This window comes from Oncorhynchus kisutch, unplaced genomic scaffold, assembly GCF_002021735.2.
Source record: "Oncorhynchus kisutch isolate 150728-3 unplaced genomic scaffold, Okis_V2 scaffold2410, whole genome shotgun sequence".
Classification (NCBI taxonomy): Eukaryota; Metazoa; Chordata; class Actinopteri; order Salmoniformes; family Salmonidae; genus Oncorhynchus; species Oncorhynchus kisutch.
In genome coordinates this window covers 2,581-20,413 of record NW_022264355.1, presented here as the reverse complement: position 1 = coordinate 20,413, position 17,833 = coordinate 2,581, and the positions used below count along the sequence as shown (strand labels likewise).

The 17,833-nt window shown below is 46.2% G+C and overlaps 1 gene segment (V, D, J or C); it reads left to right on the top strand.

Annotated features, from left to right (window-relative positions):
* Positions 1 to 8,493: 8,493 nt before the first annotated feature.
* LOC116370015 (T cell receptor beta variable 18-like) lies at positions 8,494 to 9,117 on the top strand (the record flags this gene model as incomplete). The annotated part of the segment is given in 2 exon segments: positions 8,494 to 8,600; positions 8,790 to 9,117. Coding segments are annotated over 2 exon segments (377 nt in total), but the record flags the coding sequence as incomplete, so codon positions are not given.
* Between the last annotated feature and the right edge of the window lie 8,716 nt (positions 9,118 to 17,833).

The window sequence follows — 17,833 nt, the reverse complement described above, 5'->3', positions numbered from 1 at the left end:
TGGGTGACAGGTATTACATCACTTACGATAAGAAGCCTAACGACACTACGAATGTCATCAAACTGAATAAAATATCCTTTCTCTCGCATCTTCTCTCTCTATGTTTCTCTCTCTTCATCACCTTCTCTCTCTCCCTTTCTCCTCTCTCTCTCTCTGTCCACAGGGCAGTTGTTTAGTAGCATGGTTCATCAGAGGCCTGTGGCACTAACAGAAGGTCCTGGAGGAGACGTTCAACTCACCTGCAGCCATACGATCCCTAACTACTACGTGATACTATGGTACAAACAGTCAGCAGGAGACACTGCTATGAAACTCATTGGTTATGCATATACCAAGTCAATAACCATGGAGAAATCATTTGAAAAGCACTTTAATGTGAGTGGAGACGGTGGGAAAGAGGCTTATCTTCATCTAGTGAGTCTGAGAGGACCTGAACACAGTGCAGTTTATTACTGTGCAGCCAGCCAACACAGTGATGTAGACTTCCTCCTGCTCTCTACTAAAACCCTGTCTGATGGTAATATTAGACCACGGCTCAGAACACCTGCATCTGAGGTTTGACTTTGACTCAGTGCCAATGAATAAACACAGATGGATGATGGCATAAGGTGATATCTGTCCTGGTACAGTATACCAGTATTTACAGTTTACTGTCACCACCCATTAACATACATTATGCAATGTTACAATGTCAAATTCTATTACTCCATTTCTATCTATATAAAAAGAGAAATCCTTTAATGATGTAGATACCGGTATGTTCCACAATACACCTTTAAGTTGAACAGGAGACCTGTAGGTGAACAAGGGATCTGCTTGAATATCAACACAAGTTCTGACATCAAAGTGATGTCATTTCCTTCCCCTCCAGCAGCTCAGTTCAGCTGCCCTTCTCTGTTGACTTATTCTCCTCTCCCCCCTATGGGCTCTGGTCTAAAGTAGTGCACTAGAAAGGGAATAGGGTGCCATTTGGGGTGCTGACATACATTTGACACTCCCACTAGATGACATGACATCTCTGACTATCTGAAAACCCTTTCTCCTTGTCCATGTGACTCTTCTCTCCAGAACCATCAACATGATCAAGCTTCTCATACATGTAGCAACTCTACCACTATGGGTGACAGGTACTAAATCCCTCATGAAAGATAGATTTACTACTGAAATATATTGCTGTCAATATGCTGAGTAATACTGTATATTTCATATGGTCTGTTTTCATCCACAGGGCTGTCACAAACAGACAAAGTTCACCAGACTCCTACTGCAATACTAAAAGGACCTGAAGACAAAGTTAATCTCACCTGCAGCCACACTGATCAAAGCTACAACATGATACTGTGGTACCAACAGTCAGGCCAAAACACTGGTCTGAAACTCATTGGGTATGTGTGGAACACCAGTCCAACTGTGGAAGATTCCTTTAAAGGGCGTTTTGATGTCAGTGGAGATGCTGCAGCTAATAAAATGGCGTATCTACATTTTCCCAAAGTGACAGAAGCTGAAGACAGTGCAGTGTATTTCTGTGCTGCTAGTGAAGCACAGTGTTTCACTATACCCTCTCTCCTCTACAAAAACCCTCTCTGATCCTCTCATATAATACTGACTACAGCTCTATACACCTGCACCTGTCTTCAACCACTTCAACACCAGTTTGCTATGAACCATTTGATATCAACCAGATGGTAATGATACTGTTATAAGTGACTAGTTTAGATGGTTTAGGTGCACTTCCTCAGTTCTCCACCAGGAGTGTTTCTCAACACACATTTAGAAGATGCTGTATTGTGGCACTTTATGGGCCTTGGTTAAGTGCCCTATATAGGGAATAGGGGGTCACTTGGGACAGTATGGGTGGTCTGAGACAGGGCCGGTGGTATGGGAGGGCCCTAGGGGGTCTGAGACAGGGCTGGTGGTATGGGAGGGCCCTAGGGGGTCTGAGACAGGGCTGGGGGTTTGTGAGGGCCCTAGGGGCTCTGAGGCATAGCCAGTGGTATGGGAGGGCCCTAGAGGGTCTGAGACAGGGCCGGTGGTGTTGGAGGGTTCTAGGTGGCCTGGGCTAGGGAATGTGGTATGGGAGGGACCTAGGGAGCCTGGGCCAGGGAATTTGGTGTGGGAGGGCCCTGGGGGCCAGAGCCAGGGAATGTGGTATGGGAGGGTCCTCATACTTTCTCTGTCCAGACATGATCAGATACAAGGGTTACATACTGTATTGAGTGACTGAGCATGGGTGAATGAGTGTGTGTGTATATGTGTATGTGAAGTGTGTCAGTATCAGTGTGTGTGGCTGAGTGGTAGAGACCTGAGGATGTCTGGGAGGTGGGACAAAGGAGGTATCAGAGGCATGCTGAGTGGGACCAGGGGCTCCGCAGTAATCTAAAACAATGATAACTATCCTAAAGGACAATATTCAAGGCAACAACGGGTAAGACAACAGCAGCTAATCAGCTAAGACAACAACAGGTAAAATCAAATCCATTTTATTTATATAGCCCTTCATACATCAGCTGATATCTCAAAGTGCTGTACAGAAACCCAGCCTAAAACCCCAAACAGCAAGATATGCAGGTGTAGAAGCAAGGTGGCTAGGAAGAACTCCCTAGAAAGGACAAAACCTAGGAAGAAACCTAGAGAGGAACCAGGCTATGTGGGGTGGCCAGTGATCTTCTGGCTGTGCCGGGTGGAGGTTATAACAGAACATGGCCAAGATGTTCAAATGTTCATAAATGACCAGCAAATAATAATAATAAGGCAGAACAGTTGAAACTGGAGCAGCAGCACAGTCAGGTGGACTGGGGACAGCAAGGAGTCATCATGCCAGGTAGTCCTGAGGCATGGTCCTAGGGCTCAGGTCAGTTGAAACTGGAACAGCAGCACAGCCAGGTGGACTGGGGACAGCAAGGAGTCATCATGCCAGGTAGTCCTGAGGCATGGTCCTAGGGCTCAGGTCAGTTGAAACTGGAACAGCAGCACAGCCAGGTGGACTGGGGACAGCAAGGAGTCATCATGCCAGGTAGTCCTGAGGCATGGTCCTAGGGCTCAGGTCCTCAGAGAGAGAGAAAGAAAGAGAGAAAGAGAGAATTAGAGAGCGCATACTTAAATTCACACAGGACACCGGATAGGACAGGAGAAGTACTCCAGATATAACAAACTGACCCTAGCCCCCCGACACATAAACTACTGCAGCATAAATACTGGAGACCGAGACAGGAGGGGTCAGGAGACACTGTGGCCCCATCCGATGATACCCCCGAACAGGGCCAAACAGGAAGGATATAACCCCACCCACTTTGCCAAAGCACAGCCCCCACACCACTAGAGGGATATCTTCAACCACCAACTTACCATCCTGAGACAAGGCCGAGTATAGCCCACAAAGATCTCCGCCACGGCAAGACCCAAGGGGGGGGCGCCAACCCAGACAGGAAGATCACATCAGTGACTCAACCCACTCAAGTGACGCACCCCTCCTAGGGACGGCATGAATGAGCACCAGTAAGACAGGGACTCAGCCCCTGTAATACGGTTAGAGGCAGAGAATCCCAGTGGAAAGAGGGGAACTGGCCAGGCAAAGACAGCAAGGGCGTGTGCTGTCTGGAGATGAATGGGCAGAGAGGGTCTGTTAACTACACACAGGGCCTGAGTTCGGGGCAAGGGGCAACAGATAAACAACAAATAAACAAATGGAGTACCGGTATTTAATGAACAGTCCAGCAGCCATCAGCTATGTAGCCAAGTGATCATAGGGTCCAGTGAACAGCAATAGATGGAACAGGGAAGCCGCTGGGTAGTCGTTACTACCTAGCAAGCTGGGGACACAGCGTTTAAAGTTACCAGGCCGGGGCTAGTAGAAGCGCCTGCTCCGACGTCTACTACCTAGCAAGCTGGAGACACAGCGTTTAAAGTTAGCAGGCCGGGGCTAGTAGAAGCGCCTGCTCCGACGTCTACTACCTAGCAAGCGGGAGACACAGCGTCTGGGACTAGTAGAAGCACCTGCTCCGACGTCTACTACCTAGTAAGCTGGGGACACAGCGTTTAAAGTTAGCAGGCCGGGGCTAGTAGAAGCGCCTGCTCCGACGTCTGGCAAAGGCCGGTTGGGGGCACAGCGGATGGAGTTACGTCGGCAGACCAGTCGTGGTGGAACGGCGGGGCTTCGTGTCGGCAAAGGGTCCAGGCCAGTTGGCGAAATAAGTATTGTGATTGTAGTAATTTAGTTTGCTAGCCGAGAGATGCACCTGGCTCACGGCTAACTGGTGCTAGCTTCAGGACAGGGGCGTCAGCCACTATAGTCTCTCGGTAGCAGCTAGCTAGCAGCAATGATCCGATGCAAAGGTCCAGAGCTTACTGCAAGGATCCGGTGGACTAGTGTAGTTCATGCAGTGTTGGGGAAGAGTCCGGAAGGCATCAGCTGTGTAGCCAAGTGATCACTGAGCGGGCCGGGAGGTGGGCCACTCTTTATCACTTTACCACAGTACTACGTCATACCAGACAAATGTCTGCCTGCTTGAATGCCAACAACTCAGATACACATTAAGACATGAAATGACCCATGGCATCGATAGGACCTCACTCAGAGATAAAATAATAGAACATTCAGAATGGGTGAATATTTCCTTCAACCATCAATCAACTACCTCCAGATATCAGTGCATCACATCTTCCTCTCTGCTCTACTAAACCCTGCTTCCTGTCCCACATAGACTCCTCCTGCAGGGTTCATCTCAGGTCTCTGATGGTTTAGATGTTCTCATAAGGAGGCAGCATCCCTCTATAAGATCACTGAGATGAGTTGATGAGAAGACACCTCTAATTCATGTGGAGTGTCTCATTCTTACTGTCTCCTTAACAGTGAGTCAACATGATCAGAATTCTTATCTCCATCACCATGGGTTACACAGCCTGGGCTGCAGGTATTCAGATCATTGATTTCATCAACTAATAATATCCTCATTTGATAGTTTTTTTGTTTTAAGTGAATAGTTTTCTTTATCTGTTGTTTCACCTCTTTATCTCTCTCTCTCTGTCTCTCTCTCTGTCTCTCTCTATCTCTCTCTCTCTCTCTGTCTCTCTCTCTCTCTCTTTCTCTCCCTAAAGGTTCTTCTCTCAGTAACCAGGTTCACCAGAGTCCTGCATCGCTTTACAAGATCCAGGGAAAGTCGGCTAAGATGAAGTGTTCACATAGTATATCAGGCTATGATCGTATCCTCTGGTACAAGCAGTCCAACTACAGAGTATTTGTGCTATTAGGATACATGATAGGGACATCTGGATATCCTGAGGCTGGATTTGATATAGAAGGAGATGCTAATGCAGGTGGTACCAGCACCTTAACCATCAAACAACTAACTCCAAATAGCAGTGCTGTGTATTACTGTGCTGCTAGTTTACACAGTGCATCAGATCTCCCTCTCTGCTCTACAAAAACCTCCTCACTGGTGTACTGTAGACTAATCACACCTGTATTAACATCACACTGTATCTGACTCTGATTCAATGCCAAAACACTCACCAGCTGGTCTAATAGAAAGGGGAGGTTCCCTCTGATATACAGGAGACCATGATACAGTATGGTATGATATCATGTCTTTCCTGTAAGTGGAGATACAGCTCAACCAACCTGTCCTGTTCACACATTCTCCCCAGCTACAACACCATACTGTGGTATCAGCAGGTGGAACACATTCTCCCCAGCTATAACACCATACTGTGGTATCAGCAGGTGGAACACACTCTCCCCAGCTACAAAACCATACTGTGTTATCAGCAGGTAGAACACACTCTCCCCAGCTACAACACCATACTGTGGTATCAGCAGGTGGAACACACTCTCCGGTATCAGCAGGTGGAACACACTCTCCCCAGCTACAACACCATACTGTGGTATCAGCAGGTGGAACACACTCTCCCCAGCTACAACACCATACTGTGGTATCAGCAGGTGGAACACACTCTCCCCAGCTACAAAACCATACTGTGGTACCGACGCTGGGCAAATTGTGCGTATCCTCACAGGTCACCCAGTCGTGACTGGCACGGGTCTCGAACCAGCATCTGTAGCAACGAAGTTTGCACTACTACTATGGGGTATACTAGAGACTGAAGCTGCTCTGATAAATCTACCATGATGGGGTAAACCTAGAAACTGGTGGCAGATGTCTTAGACCGCTGCACCACTCGGGAGGCTCCATCCACAAAGTTCTTAATGCTTATCAATTGTCTTGCACAAAGTATCAAAATACTAAAATACTACACAGGCCTCTTAAAGAATTTAATTGAAATGTTCATTGTATATTTTGATCACAGATACGATGAGAAAATATGGAAAAATAAATAATGAAATGTTAATTATATAAAGCAGCCCGTTTAATCATCTGTCAGAGTGAAGCCACAATCGGCCCAAGAACCAAGTAATACATTTGGGCCAGATAACTCACACTGGAATCGGCCCAAGAACCAAGTAATACATTTGGGCCAGGTAACTCTCACCAGAATCGGCCCAAGAACCAAGTAATACATTTGGGCCAGATAACTCACACCTGAATTGTCCCGAGCTCAATCCCCGCATCCTAGCCATAAGTAATACTGCCGAAGGCGGCCCAGACTCGGGCCACATGACGTTGGCCGAGTCTGACTCTCGGCTGGAATCGACCCAGATCCACTGTGCTAGCTGGGATATCTACCATGATGGGGTATACATAAGCATGAATTTCGTCAACAAGAAGTACAACATTGCAGATAATAAACTTGATATCTCTAATATTGTATAGCTTTGGGATCGTGACAATACGTACTTTTGAGGAAAATAGGACATTTTCTCGACTCATATCCCGACTTTGAGAAGGGATTGTGTGATGGTTAGTTTAGCAACTGCGTGACGCAGCATGACAACATTTTATTAATTGGTCGATAATATGCTGGGTGGGGTGTTTTGTACACCAATGAGATCTCCTTTCTCTAATATATTTGGCAATACTGTTTCAGCTGTTATACTTGTTTTAGATGATGTTTTAAATTGCATAGATCATAAATGTCATTGTGCTGCCATCTTTCTAGACTTTTCCAAGGCATTCAACACCATTGACCATTCCCTACTCATTCAAAAACTGTCTGAAATGGGCCTGGACAATAAGTCTTGCAAATGGTTTAAGAACTATCTGACAGACAGGACACAATGTGTGCATTCTGATGGTATTGAGTCTAGTTTCCTGGATATTAGGTGTACCACAGGGGTCAGTATTGGGACCAGTTCTCTTTACTATTCATATGAATAGCGGGACAACTTCTGGTGAAATTGGAGGGCGCGCAATTGAAGTAAATATTTGTAATATTAAACATTAATGAACATACAAGTGTCTTATATCATTTAAAAGCTTAACTTCTTGTTAATCTAACTGTATTGTCAGATTCCAAAAAGGCTTTACGGCGAAAGCATACCATGCGATTGTCTGAGGATGGCGCCCCACATAAACATATTTTTTCAACCAGCACAGGCTTCACAAAATCACCAATAGCGATAAAATAAATAATTTACCTTTGAAGAGCTTCCTCTGATTGCAATCACAAGGGTCCCAGCTACAACCTGAGTGGTTCGTTTTGTTCGATAAAATCCATCTTTATATCCCAAAAAGTCAGTTTAGTTGGCGGCATTGATTTCAGTAATGCTCAACAGACAGACAAAGGAGTCCAAAAAGCAACCACTAAACTTCGTCCAAACAAGTCAATCAATGTTTTTATTTATCTATCTAAAATTTAAATAAACTATCATTTGGAAAGAAGTATGATCAATAGGAAAGGCAAATTCATACGTGCGCAACATCTGCTCGCAAGCCAAAAGACTGATTTATTGAAACTCAGGAAACTAGACCCTAGCCCAGAGAGGTTTTAAGTTATTGCACAGAACAAAACGTGTAAGATCTCCTGTGTTAACTTCAGACCTTATATCCCAAAACCCATTATTTCCCCCTTCATTTCTCCCATAGCAATGGTCAACAAACCAGAGGTAGAAAATGCTGACTCATTTCCATCTCTTAGGACTACAAGCTGGTGAGCTCTATAGGATATAATATAATGTGTATATTCTTACTTCAGGTCCTGAGCTACAGGCAGATTCAGGAGAAACATAAAAAAAGGTCCGATCCTTAAATTATTGTACAGAACAAAACGTATAAGATCTCGGTTTTAACTTCAGACCTTATTTCCCAAAACCCCATTGGTCAACGAACAAGAGGTAGAAAATGCTGACTCATTTCCATCTCTTAGGACTACAAGCTGGTGAGCTCTATAGGATAGAATATAATATGTAAAGGGCTGATGGTCTCTTCATGGACTGTAGGGGGACCTCTAACTTTAATAATGTGAATGTCTCTACAGTCTGAACCACTAATTAGCATGATGTATTCAGATCATCAGTCCCTCCCACTTCACTGACATGTTGAATATGGTGGAACCTGGTCTACTGATTGTCATCTATTCATCTATGTGACACTCCTCTTGTTTTATATACATTCATACCAGACTCTTTCCGGCACTCTCACATATAACGTGATCAAACATGTTCACATGTCTCTTCTCTGTTACTGTCTCACTGCTCTGTGCTGCAGGTATAGTTTCATAAGGTTTCATTTATTTAACAAGGAAAGTTAAGAACAAAATTCTTATTTACAATGAAGGACTTCTCTAGTTATAGATATTGATGTTTCCAAGCATATGTTCACTACACCTGAGTCTTGATGTATTCAGGTCTAACTGTACCTAACTCTATTGATTTCATTCTCACTGTGTCCTTACAGGTCTTGTTGAGGGGAGTGAAGTCACTCAGACACCCACCATACTCTGGGAACTGAAAGACAGTGATGCTCTGATGAACTGCAGTCACACTAAGGGATCTAGCTACTTCCAGATGTACTGGTACAGACAGCTTCCAGGAGAGGGAATGAAGCAGGTAGTCTTCATTACTACCAGTTCTCAACCTGACTATTCAGGGGAATTCAGTAAAGACAAATTCTCAGCCAGAAAGGCTGTAGCTGAGAGTGGATCTTTCACAGTGAAGAAGTTGGAGACAGGAGACAGTGGAATGTACTTCTGTGCTGTGAGTGAACACAGTGATACAGACAACAAGTACAGCTGCACACAAACCCCAGTATTTCAACAGGATGTAATATAACATGTAAAGAGATGGTCTCATCACATACTGTAGGGGGACCTCTAACTCTAGTTCTTCTAATGTCTGATGGTCTCATCACATACTGTAGGGGACCTCTAACTCTAGTTTTCTAATGTCTGATGGTCTCATCACATACTGTAGGGGGACCTCTAACTCTAGTTCTTCTAATGTCTGATGGTCTCATCACATACTGTAGGGGACCTCTAACTCTAGTTGTTCTAATGTCTGATGGTCTCATCACATACTGTAGGGGGACCTCTAACTCTAGTTCTTCTAATGGCTGATGGTCTCATCACATACTGTAGGGGGACCTCTAACTCTAGTTCTTCTAATGTCTGATGGTCTCATCACATACTGTAGGGGACCTCTAACTCTAGTTCTTCTAATGTCTGATGGTCTCATCACATACTGTAGGGGGACCTCTAACTCTAGTTCTTCTAATGTCTGATGGGTTCATTGTCATGATCATGTAATCAGTCATGTTCACAGTGAGGTCCTATGAGCAAGCTTTACAGTACAGGCTTCCTGACACTCCCTCTAACACTGTCACTATCCACCACCCTGAAGGAAACATGCTACTACAACAGCCAATCTCCTTTCACCTCAGAGCTTCCTCCAGGAGACACTCATATCACATCATCATCGTCTTCCTCAGCATATTCATCATCTTCATCATTATCTTTTTCTTCATCATGATGTTCAGAGTTCTGATTCACCTGGCAGCTCTACCACTCTGGGTGACAGGTATTACATCACTTAAGATGAGAAGCATAACGATACTACGAATGTTATCAAACTGAATAAAATATCCTTTCTCTTGCTCCATCTTTCTCAACTTCTCTCCTCTCTCCGTCTCTCCTCTCTTTCTCTATCACCTTCTCTCCTCTCTCTGTCTCTCTCTCTCCCTCTCTCCTCTCTCTCTCTCCTTCTCTCCCCTCTTCTCTCTCTCCCTCTCTCTCTCTCTCCTCTCTCTCTCTCTCTCTGTCCACAGGGCAGGTGTTTAGTAGCATGGTTCATCAGAGGCCTGTGGCACTAACAGAAGGTCCTGGAGGAGACGTTCAACTCACCTGCAGCCATACGATCTCTAACTACTACGTGATACTATGGTACAAACAGTCAGCAGGAGACACTGCTATGAAACTCATTGGTTATGCATATACCAAGTTAATAACCATGGAGAAATCATTTGAAAAGCACTTCAATGTGAGTGGAGATGGTGGGAAAGAGGCTTATCTTCATCTATTGAGTCTGAGAGGACCTGAACACTGTGCAGTTTATTACTGTGCAGCCAGCCAACACAGTGATGTAGACTTCCTCCTGTTCTCTACTAAAACCCTGTCTGATGGTAATATTAGACCACGGCTCAGAACACCTGCATCTGAGGTTTGACTTTGACTCAATGCCAATGAATAAACACAGATGGATGATGGCATAAGGTGATATCTGTCCTAGTACAGTATACCAGTATTTACAGTTTACTGTCACCACTCATTAACATACATTATGCAATGTTACAATGTCATATTCCATTACTCCATTTCTATCTCTCCCCTCTCTCTCTCTCTCTCTCTCTCTCTCTCTCTCTCTCTCTCTCTCTCTCTCTATCTCTCCCCTCTCTCTCTCTCTATCTCTCCCCTCTCTCTCTATCTCTCCCCTCTCGCTCAATTCAATTCAATTCAATGGCTTTATTGGCATGGGAAACATGTGTTAACATTGCCAAAGCAAGTGAGGTAGACAACATACAAAGTGAATATATAAAGTGAAAAACAACAAAAATTAACAGTAAACATTACACATACAGAAGTTTCAAAACAGTAAAGACATTACAAATGTCATATTATATATATATACAGTGTTCTAACAATGTACAAATGGCTAAAGGACACAAGATAAAATAAATAAGCATAAATATGGGTTGTGTTTACAATGGTGTTTGTTCTTCACTGGTTGCCCTTTTCTCGTGGCAACAGGTCACAAATCTTGCTGCTGTGATGGCACACTGTGGAATTTCACCCAGTAGATATGGGAGTTTTTCAAAATTGGATTTGTTTTCGAATTCTTTGTGGATCTGTGTAATCTGAGGGAAATATGTCTCTCTAATATGGTCATACATTGGGCAGGAGGTTAGGAAGTGCAGCTCAGTTTCCACCTTATTTTGTGGGCAGTGAGCACATAGCCTGTCTTCTCTTGAGAGCCATGTCTGCCTACGGCGGCCTTTCTCAATAGCAAGGCTATGCTCACTGAGTCTGTACATAGTCAAGGCTTTCCTTAATGTTGGGTCAGTCACAGTGGTCAGGTATTCTGCCGCTGTGTACTCTCTGTGTAGGGCCAAATAGCATTCTAGTTTGCTCTGTTTTTTTGTTAATTCTTTCCAATGTGTTAAGTAGTTATCTTTTTGTTTTCTCATGATTTGGTTGGGTCTAATTGTGCTGCTGTCCTGGGGCTCTGTAGTGTGTGTTTGTGTTTGTGAACAGAGCCCCAGGACCAGCTTGCTTAGGGGACTCTTCTCCAGGTTCATCTCTCTGTAGCTGATGGCTTTGTTATGGAAGGTTTGTGAATCGCTTCCTTTTAGGTGGTTGTAGAATTTAACAGGTCTTTTCTGGATTTTGATAATTAGTGGGTATCGGCCTAATTCTGCTCTGCATGCATTATTTGGTGTTCTACGTTGTACACGGAGGATATTTTTGCAGAATTCTGCATGCAGAGTCTCAATTTGGTGTTTGTCCCATTTTGTGAAGTCTTGGTTGGTGAGCGGACCCCAGACCTCACAACCATAAAGGGCAATGGGCTCTATGACTGATTCAAGTATTTTTTGCCAAATCCTAATTGGTATGTTGAAATGTATGTTTCTTTTGATGGCATAGAATGCCCTTCTTGCCTTGTCTCTCAGATCGTTCACAGCTTTGTGGAAGTTACCTGTGGTGCTGATGTTTAGGCCAAGGTATGTATAGTTTTTTGTGTGCTCTAGGGCAACAGTGTCTAGATGGAATTTGTATTTGTGGTCCTGGTGACTGGACCTTTTTTGGAACACCATTATTTTGGTCTTACTGAGATTTACTGTCAGGGCCCAGGTCTGACAGAATCTGTGCATAAGATCTAGGTGCTGCTGTAGGCCCTCCTTGGTTGGTGACAGAAGCACCAGATCATCAGCAAACAGCAGACATTTGACTTCGGATTCTAGCAGGGGGAGGCCGGGTGCTGCAGACTTTTCTAGTGCCCTCGCCAATTCGTTGATATATATGTTGAAGAGGGTCTCTATCTCTCTCTCTCTCTCTCTCACTCACTCTATCTCTCCCCTATCTCTCTCTCTCTCTCTCTATCTCTCTCTCTCTCTCTCACTCTCACAGTTCTGGTCTGAAGTCAGTGCATTGTACTACTGTTCTGACCTGAAGTCAGTGCAGTGTATTACTGTTCTGATCTGAAGTCAGTCCAGTGATGTAGATCCCCTTCTCTCTTCTCCAAAAGCCCCTTCTGATCCTTTCCTCCATAACTGCAGTGTACATCAACACCCAGCACACCTGCTGTCCACTGCTGTAGATGTCTGAGCACATGGAGGAAGTTGATATCAAACCTCAAATTACATCCTGTGTCTAGTTTGAAGGCTGCAGAATCTATAACACAGATCAGATCTAAAGACTAAAAAGTCTTTAATGATGTAGATACCGGTATGTTCCACAATACACCTTTAAGTTGAACAGGAGACCTGTAGGTGAACAAGGGATCTGCTTGAATATCAACACAAGTTCTGACGTCAAAGTGATGTCATTTCCTTCCCCTCCGGCAGCTCAGTTCAGCTCCCCTTCTCTGTTGACTTGTTCTCCTTTCCCCCCTATGGCTCTGGTCTAAAGTAGTGCACTAGAAAGGGAATAGGGTGACATTTGGGATGCTGACATACATTTGACACTCCCACTAGATGACATGACATCTCTGACTATCTGAAAACCCTTTCTCCTTGTCCATGTGACTCTTCTCTCCAGAACCATCAACATGATCAAGCTTCTCATACATGTAGCAACTCTACCACTATGGGTGACAGGTACTAAATCCCTCATGAAAGATAGATTTACTACTGAAATATATTGCTGTCAATATGCTGAGTAATACTGTATCTTTCATATGGTCTGTTTTCATCCACAGGGCTGTCACAAACAGACAAAGTTCACCAGACTCCTGCTGCAATACTAAAAGGACCTGAAGACAAAGTTAATCTCACCTGCAGCCACACTGTTTCAAATTACAACATGATACTGTGGTACCAACAGTCAGCCCAAAACACTGCTCTGAAACTCATTGGGTATGTGTGGAACACCAGTCCAACTGTGGAAGATTCCGTTAAAGGGCGTTTTGATGTCAGTGGAGATGCTGCAGCTAATAAAATGGCGTATCTACATTTTCCCAAAGTGACAGAAGCTGAAGACAGTGCAGTGTATTTCTGTGCTGCTAGTGAAGCACAGTGTTTCACTATACCCTCTCTCCTCTACAAAAACCCTCTCTGATCCTCTCATATAATACTGACTACAGCTCTATACACCTGCACCTGTCTTCAACCACTTCAACAACACTTTGCTATGAACCATTTGATATCAGACAGATGGTAATGATACTGTTATAAGTGGCTAGTTTAGATGGTTTAGGTGCACTTCCTCAGTTCTCCACCAGGAGTGTTTCTCAACACACATTTAGAAGATGCTGTAGAAGATGCTGTATCGTGACACTTTATGGGGCCCGGTCAAAGTTAGTGCACTATATAGGGAATAGGGTGTCACTTGGGACATTAGGGGTGCCTGGACCAGGGCCGGTGGTATGGGAGGGCCCTTGGAAGTCTGAGACAGGGCAGGTGGGTTTTAGAGGGCTCTAGGTGGCCTGGGCTAGGGAATGTGGCAAGGGATGGCTCTAGGGGGCCTGGGACAGGGAATGTTGTTTTGGAGGGCCCTAGGGTGTCACGGTTCATGAATCCACTGCCTCCCTCCTCTCTCTCTCTCCTCTCTGCCTCTCTCTCTCTCTCTCTCTCTCTCCCGTGTTTGTGTGGGCGTGGTTCCCAATCTCAGCCTGATTGTCTGTGCCAGCTGGAATCACTTATCTTCCCTTTATATGTTCTGTAACCAGTGTTTCTTGTTGTCAGATCGTTGTTACTTCTCTGAGTTTGTGTCGTGGTGTCCGTACTCATCTCTCACCCGCCCTTGTGTGGATTATCTGCTGTGCTCCCTCCTACACATCCGGACACACTCCCTGGATTTCTCAGCACGCTATCATCGGAAAGATGCGCCCTAGTCCCTGGGTCGGATTCCGTCCTGAGTACAGTCAGTCTGTCCTGTTGCTGCTGTAAACTGTATTCATTAAACCATCGTTGCTTGCATCTTGCATCCGCCTCTGTATTGTCACAGAACGATCTGACCAGACCATGGATGCAGCGAGTTCAACGAGTCTGACCGAATTCATTTCCCGCAGTATCACGAGAATGGATCAACAAGAGGAGAACATCTCCAGCACAGGTCAGGCAGTACAAGCCCTTGTGACGCAGGTATCCAGCTGACCCAACAATTACACATCTGAGGGGTCTCGCTGCGCCACCTACACCGGCAGTTCAACCCGCCCCGCCAGAGCCGGATTCCCAGCTAGAGCCACGGCTACCGACACCAGAGGGTTATTCAGGTGATCCTGACTATTGCAGAGCTTTTCTTACGAGATGTTCCATGCAATTCTCGTTGCAGCCACGGACCTTCAACCGTGAACAGTCTAAGGTAGCATTCGTACTCACACTGCTATCAGGCAAAGCGGCTCTTTGGGGAACGGCGGTGTGGGCGAACCAGGACCCATGCTGCACCTCTTTCCAGACACTCTCCGAGGAGATGAGAAGGGTCTTCGATCGGGCCGTGGCGGGTAGGGAGGCGGCCAGACTACTCGCTGACCTTCGCCAAGGAGACCGTTCAGTATCGGAATACTCCATCCAATTCCGCACTCTGGCCGCAGAGTGTCAGTGGAACGAGGAGGCGCAGTGGGACATGTTCCTGCATGGGCTGGAGGACCGGATCCAGAAGGAGATTTATGTTCTGGACCTTCCCAGGAATTTAAATGGACTAGTGGAACTAGCCTTGAGGGTCGACGCTCGTCTGAGTCGTATTGGCCACCGAGCATGCCCTAACAGACCGTATAACGACACGGAGGGCTGGCATGCCAGCGGCGGGAACACGGCCAGTTCAGCCTCCGCTCACGAACCCATGCAGCTGGGGAGAGCTCGCCTCTCCCGGGAAGAGAGGGAGAGGCTGAGATCCCAAGGACTCTGTCTCTACTGTGGTAGAGCGGGCCACTTTATCCACTCCTGCCCGGTAAAAGATCAGGCCCGGTAGTAAGCTTGAGGCTACTATCGGGTGGTGTCACCACAGAGAAGACCTCATCATCTACTCTCCTCCCGGTAAGACTAAGATGGGCCAACCACACGCACGACACCCAAGCCTTACTGGATTCAGGAGCAGAGGGTAATTTCATGGACTTCAAGCTCGCTCACAAACTCCAGATTCCTATCACCTCACTCTCGCACAAGATATCCGTCAACGCTCTCAATGGTCAAGAACTCCCTAACATTTCTCACACCACTGAACCTATCACACTCATCACTTCTGGCAATCACACTGAGACACTATCATTTCTACTCATGGACTCACCCCTTGCACCATTAGTTCTCGGCCACCCTTGGCTCACCCAACACAACCCCAGAGTTGACTGGGGTCATAACTCTATATCCATGTGGAGTAACAAGTGCCTTGAGTCCTGTTTGGTGTCTGCTTGTTCGTCTGTGTCTGATTCTGTGTTTCTAGAGGAGGCAGTGGATTTGTCTAACGTGCCCGTTGAATACCTCGACCTGAAGGAGGTGTTCAGTAAGTCCCGTGCTGCTTCTCTTCCTCCGCATCGTCCCTATGACTGTGCAATAGAATTATTGCCAGGTGAGTCTCCGCCTAAAGGCAAGTTATATTCACTCTCTGTTCCTGAGAGGGAGGCTATGGAGAGATACATCTCTGATTCTCTGGCATCTGGATTCATTCGTCCTTCCTCTTCTCCAGCGGGGGCCGGTTCTTCTTTGTGGGGAAGAAGGACGGTTCTCTGCGTCCTTGCATTGATTACCGTGGGTTGAATAACATCACAGTGAAGATACCTATCCCTTACCGTTGATGTCCTCAGCCTTTGAAAGGTTTACAGGGAGCATCCGTGTTCACTAAGTTGGATTTACGGAATGCATATCATTTGGTTCGCATAAGGGGGGGGGACGAATGGAAGACCACGTTTAACACCCCCAGAGGGCACTTCGAATATTTGGTCATGCCTTTTGGCTATCCAACTCCCCAGCGGTTTCCAGGCACTCGTCAATGACGTGCTGAGAGATATGATTGATCAGTTCATATATGTTTACCTGGATGACATACTGATTTTTTCTTCTTCTCTCCAGGAACACGTTCAGCACGTCAGACGAGTGCTTCAGAGGTTGTTGGAGAATGGACTTTTGTCAAGGCGGAGAAATGCATTTTTCATGCACAATCCGTTCCATTCCTAGGTTACATCGTCTCGACTGAAGGTATTCGCATGGATCCTGACAAGGTTAAGGCTGTGGTGGATTGGCCAAGCCCAGATTCCCGTAAGGCCCTACAGAGGTTTCTGGGATTCGCCAATTTCTACCGGCGTTTCGTTCGCAACTTTAGCCAGATAGTCGCTCCTCTTACCGCCTTAACCTCCCCAGAGTGACGTTAAGGTGGTCCGATACAGCCGAGGCTGCATTCACCAAACTCAAGAGCCGCTTTGTTTTCGGCTCCCATCCTCATTGCTCCCGATCCCTCGCGTCAGTTCGTGGTGGAGGTGGACGCTTCAGAGGTGGGGGTAGGTGCGGTACTTTCCCAACGTTCCTCTTCTGACGACAAGATGCACCCTTGCGCGTTCCTTTCCCATCGGTTATCACCTGCGGAACGCAACTACGACATTGGCAACAGAGAGTTGTTGGCAGTGAAGTTAGCACTGGAGGAGTGGCGCCATTGGTTAGAGGGTTCGTGGGTACCTTTTATAGTTTGGACCGATCACAAGAATTTAGAATATATCAGAACCGCCAAGCGACTCAACTCCAGGCAGGCGCGGTGGGCACGCTTTTTCGGACGTTTTGACTTCTCTCTCTCGTATCGCCCGGGTTCCAAGAATGTCAACCCGATTCCCTTTCTCGCATTTTTGACCATTCCGAACGCCATCCACTCCCGAGTGCATCCTACCCGGGACCCTAGTGGTCTCCACACTCACATGGGAGGTTGAATCGAGGGTCAAAACGGCCTTAGAAGGGGTAACGCCTCCGCCCGGTTGCCCCGCCTAATCGGTTGTTTGTGCCGGAGGGGTGTCGGTCCGATGTTATTCGGTGGGGACATTGCTCCAACGTAGCGTGTCATCCAGGAGTCAGCCGCACTAGCTTTTGGTTAAGCAACGCTTTTGGTGGCCACTGATGGGCTCGTGACATTCACAGTTTGTCTTGGCTTGCTCGGTTTGTGCCACTGGGAAGACTTCTAATCGACCCCCAGATGGGTTACTCCAACCCGCTGTCGGTCCCCGTCGAGACCCTGGTCCCACATCGCGCTAGATTTTGTTACCGCCCTCCCCGCCCTCCCAGGGCAAGACGGTTGTTTTGACCGTGGTGGACCGGTT